Source organism: Rhagoletis zephyria, unplaced genomic scaffold, assembly GCF_001687245.7.
Source record: "Rhagoletis zephyria isolate East Lansing unplaced genomic scaffold, Rhagoletis_zephyria_1.1 Rzeph_scaffold_00102, whole genome shotgun sequence".
In the NCBI taxonomy this organism is placed as follows: Eukaryota; Metazoa; Arthropoda; class Insecta; order Diptera; family Tephritidae; genus Rhagoletis; species Rhagoletis zephyria.
The window spans coordinates 299,051-303,758 of record NW_016157186.1 but is presented as its reverse complement, the minus strand read 5'-3'; the positions used below and the strand labels follow the sequence as shown (position 1 = coordinate 303,758).

The 4,708-nt window shown below is 36.5% G+C and overlaps 1 protein-coding gene across 1 annotated transcript; it reads left to right on the top strand.

Moving 5' to 3' along the window:
- Positions 1-2,113: 2,113 nt before the first annotated feature.
- On the top strand, positions 2,114-4,422 carry LOC108376780 (uncharacterized). The gene is made up of 5 exons (XM_017633027.1): positions 2,114-2,206; positions 2,265-2,351; positions 3,355-3,945; positions 4,058-4,273; positions 4,357-4,422. The coding sequence occupies exons 2-3, from the start codon at positions 2,331-2,333 to the stop codon at positions 3,853-3,855; spliced, it is 522 nt and encodes a 173-aa protein (XP_017488516.1). The 5' UTR covers positions 2,114-2,206; positions 2,265-2,330; the 3' UTR covers positions 3,856-3,945; positions 4,058-4,273; positions 4,357-4,422.
- Positions 4,423-4,708: the final 286 nt, after the last annotated feature.

Here is a 4,708-nt window from a genome sequence, read left to right as displayed (position 1 = left end):
CCCCGCTTAAAGGGTGAACACACCAAAACTGCGACACTTAGAGATTACTACAAACAAGAAGAGAAACAAACTAGAAGGCTTTGAAATTAGTTTTTTTGTGTTATATAACTTGGAAGTTTATATGTTATTAAAATGTTAAAATTTTAGTTATTATTTGCTCCATATGCAAGTGATCGGTATTTTCATCGCACACGTGACATCATATTCTGCACGACTAAATCATTGACTTTACGCGATGCGCACAACTACTTTGTTTTGCACTCTTCAGTTTTTTTTTTTACTGTTTCACCTGTTTTCTTCAAGATTCCTCTGACAATTGACCAATATTCCCCAATAGGGAATAGACGTAGCTCTGGGCTATTGGGTGGATTGCAGTCGTGAGGTACAAAATTGATGTTATTTGCATTATACCACGGCAATGTGTCCTTGGCATAGTGGCAGCTTGCCATGTCCGCCTAGAACAGAGCCCTACTACCTTATATGTTGATAAATTACAGAAGACGCCTTTTGAGGCATTCATCCCGATAAACTTGATCATTCATTGTGCCGGAAAAAAAGGCTGCTCTTATCGCCACAGGAACAACTAGCTTGCCAAACCATGTTGTTTTTTGAAAATTTGGACTTCATTTTTAGCTTACAGCTTTCAGGGGCATCTTGACGACTTGCAGCAGTATACAAATCTTGACCTGGAATACATTTTGAATTTTTAAAGCAGTAGATTTCGTAGTCCAAGTCGAAGCTCCATATGTTGCCGTAGGTTCCACCGATGTATTTTCAGTGTAGGCCGAGAAAATAAATAAAGCCACGAAAAATTAATGCTCCGTCAAATATGTGTTTGATTTATTAATTATGTAGGTATACACATATATAAATGTAAGGTGAATACGAAATATTACCTTTATGGTGTGATGAAGGATGAGCTGTTTTGAGGGGAAATTGGGCTAATTCGTTGGCGGGAAAAATAATGCAATTATTTATATGTTCATATTCGTATGTATGTACATATCGGGTGGTTCAGCCTTTCAAAGTTTGGTTTAGGCTAGTGGCCTAAACATGCCGGACCCCTTGCTATAAGCAACATCTGTCGAGCCATTCAACCACCACACCTACATTAACAAATAAATTTAAAAAATATATATAAGTTGTATTCGGCTTCCTGGAAACATTTGGTTAAACATTTCTTTGCACATAGTTGGAATAATTTAAGGTAGTGGATAGCTGGCGAGGATGAGTCTCCAGTCTACCTTGATGCTGTATTGGATAAAATTATATATTGCTTATATGTAGGCTACGGGCGGAGAGGCCTGGTTTCCGCACCATAGCGCTTTTATTTTTTGATCGTGGTCGGAAAGGCCGAGATTCCGATCCACGATGTGGTATTTGCTGTATTATGTATTTTTATTTTATTTTTTATTATTGGGTGGGTGGCGATTAGCAAATGAAAATTTATAATATTTATTAATTATTCCATAACTCTCAGTTTAAAAGTCAATAGTTTTATGATATAAATGATGAAAATGTTACGTGTAGGTTCAGCTTTATGATTGACGGATGTAAGTGATAGTGTGTGATACCCCTAATATTGGATGACCACTTTATATAAGGGTGTGTGGGGCACTTAAATATTAATGCACCGATACATTGCTATCGATTTAGGATTCTTCACACACATTCTTGAGCTGTCATATTGATTCGGTCCTACCCGTAACATTGATTCTGATATCGCAATATCGCCAACTATAATAGGAGCGTTCCTTATCTCCCAGAAATAGTCAGAAAAAGTCCGAAGTTGTCAGATTTAGTCCACAAAGCGTTCCTTAACTCGGAAATGACAGCTAAAATGAGAGAGCAAGACCCAGTGAGAGTGACTCTCATCAGTCCGAAGTATGTAGTCAGATTTAGTCAGAAGAATTTTTTCTGGCAAAATCTTGAATAGTGTCAAAAACTCAACTGACAGCTGGCTGGAAGAAGAAATTAAAGAATTAGCGAAAAGTGAAATTATCTAAAAACTATAAAAATTGAATTAAAAATGGAAGCAGGCAGAAAAATAATTGATATGGTAAGTGTTTATTGTGCTTATGCTTGTGTGAATGTGTTTTGTACATACAATTTTGTATATTTCCAGATCAGTGATGAAAGAATTTGTGGTGCTTCTGGTGGAGCTACAATCCATCCCTTGGGTGCAATATCGGATGGATCTGGGGAAGTAAATATGATAGCTTCTTACATTTTGTGGAATATAAGTTATAACAAATTGTTCTCAGGTTTATTTTGCGGATGTTTGTTATTCCGATGGTGCTGCCGCAAATTCGGCAGGAGATGCAGCTAACATGGCTGGACACACGGACGTGGTGAGCATAGTTTCAGCAAGGGCTAATATATAGAATAAAATGAGTTGTGATGACCCTTGTAAACGAATGTGTAGTTAGATATAAAGTGAAAATGAGTTGTTATTAACATCGCAAACGAATGCATAGTTCAACTAAAATTTAACTTTGGTGCGGTGGTATGGTGTAGATTTTTACTCATTGATTTCGGGTCATTGTGTAAAAAAGCGTGACCCGATTCAAAAAAACTTCAACATACCCGTGTAGCCGGAGTACTAAAGTTGAATTTAAAACTAAACTCTCGAATTAACGAGCACTAATTTTATGAATAAATTCGGTTTGAATTATTTATGAGTGCGGTTTAGTTATTTGTACAACGATTTTGGGTTGCTGAGCCGAAACGCGTGACCCAAATCAAAAAATTTTACTCACACTTGTAGACAAGAGTGTAAGCTTTATTAAACAAAAAATTTACTATATCTGTGTTTATTAATAACTTCGGTTTGAAATATGATATTTTTAGGAGTTAAAAGTGGAATTTTAAATATTTTCATAAGCTCATATTGCGAACACTTGAACCGATTTTAAAAATGGGGAATGGTTGGAAAGATAATTCGAAGACCATTCATATGATATAATATAAATATATTTATAGGAAAATTTAAAAATCGAAGTTATGGCCATTGTTTTAATAATAAGGTTTTTGATTTGAAACGCAAAGTCTTCGGTGGTTTTATATCACTGTTGGTAGTTGTACTTAAACCTAACTATATAAAATTATATACCAAATTATATTTTAATATAGTTAATTACGTGGTTTTTTAGAAACCATACGTTTTGTTAAAACAATGGCCATATTTTCGTTTTTTTAGTTTTACTCGTAATATGTATATAAATGTAAATATATGTAAGGTTTTTAAGGACCTCAACGAGCTTTATTCTTTACGTATGCCTCATTTATAAATGAGTCTGCAGAGGTCTGTAAATTGCACCTTGGTCTTTGTAATGCTTCTGACATATTTTCTAGGTAAATGGCGCAAGTGCTTGTTCATCTGAAGATGACGGTGGAGTCTTGCGCGGTATAGTGACAGAGCTGATGGAAACATCAAGCGATTCAAGTGAGTCTGATGACGACGAGATTTACCAAATCGTTATGGATAATTCTGATAGCGACGACGAGGATTTATTAGAGGAACTATTGAGGGATAGAGAGAGAAAGAAGAGGAATAGCATTAAAAACTATTTGGAGGAAGTGGTACCTACCTATACTGAGGCAGAGTTTAAGATGCACTTCCGTATATCGAAGGAACTGTTTCTCAATTTGTCAGCTAAATTTGAGGAAAGCGATATATATATAAAAGGCTTCGAGTCGATAAGCGTTTACCAGGGAAGACAAACATGGCAGTTTTCTTATGGTTTGCCGGTCATGAGGCATGCAGCTTTCGTGACTTATCCGACCGCTTTAATATATCACTGTCGACTGTTTCTCGTATGGTCAATAGAACGACAATGTTCATTAGCAGTTTGAGTCCAGAGGTTATACGATGGCCTACTGAGGAGAAGAAGCGAGATTCGGCACTTTTTTTTACCAGAAAATGCGGCTTTGCAAAAGCAATCGGTAAGTGGTAAAAACTATAATTGTGCCCTTAATTTTCAAAGTGGTCTAGGTCACTTCACATCTTATGCTTATAAATATATGCTTAAATATATAAACATATTCTAAAATATAGGATGCATTGATGGCACGCATATCGTCATTGATCCTCCAGCTGAGCGGAAAGATGACTACATTGACCGGAAAGGCAACATTACCCTTACTATGCAGGCCATTTGCGATGAAAATAAAAAGTTTATCAACATATTCGTTGGATTTCCCGGATCAAGTCACGATAGTTGGGTTTTTCAGAACTCGCCTATTTACCAAAAATTGTCATCGTATTGTGGAGGTAATAATTTGTTAAAGTAATTTAATTTTTTAGTGGCATATACATATGTAACGTAATATACCCTATTGCTTTTAATCTTACAGATTACTACTTACTAGGAGACTCTGCTTACCCGTGCACTCAGTACGTAATCACGCCATATAAGGATAATGGTTACTTGACGGCCGCGCAGAAAAACTTCAATGTGAAGCTAAGCTCCGGTCGCGTTGCAATTGAGCACACATTAGGAATCCTGAAGCAGCGATTTAGGCAGTTGTACTATTGTAAGCTAAGGGGTAGTAGGAAGTTGTGCCACTTCATAAGGGCGTGTTGTGTCTTGCACAATATTGCGAACGAGAGCGATTTAGAATTTTCGCCAGAAGTTTTAATTGAAGAAAGAGCAGAAAATGAATGTGGTGAAACATCCAGAGGAAACTCTGTCCGGGATGCCATTTG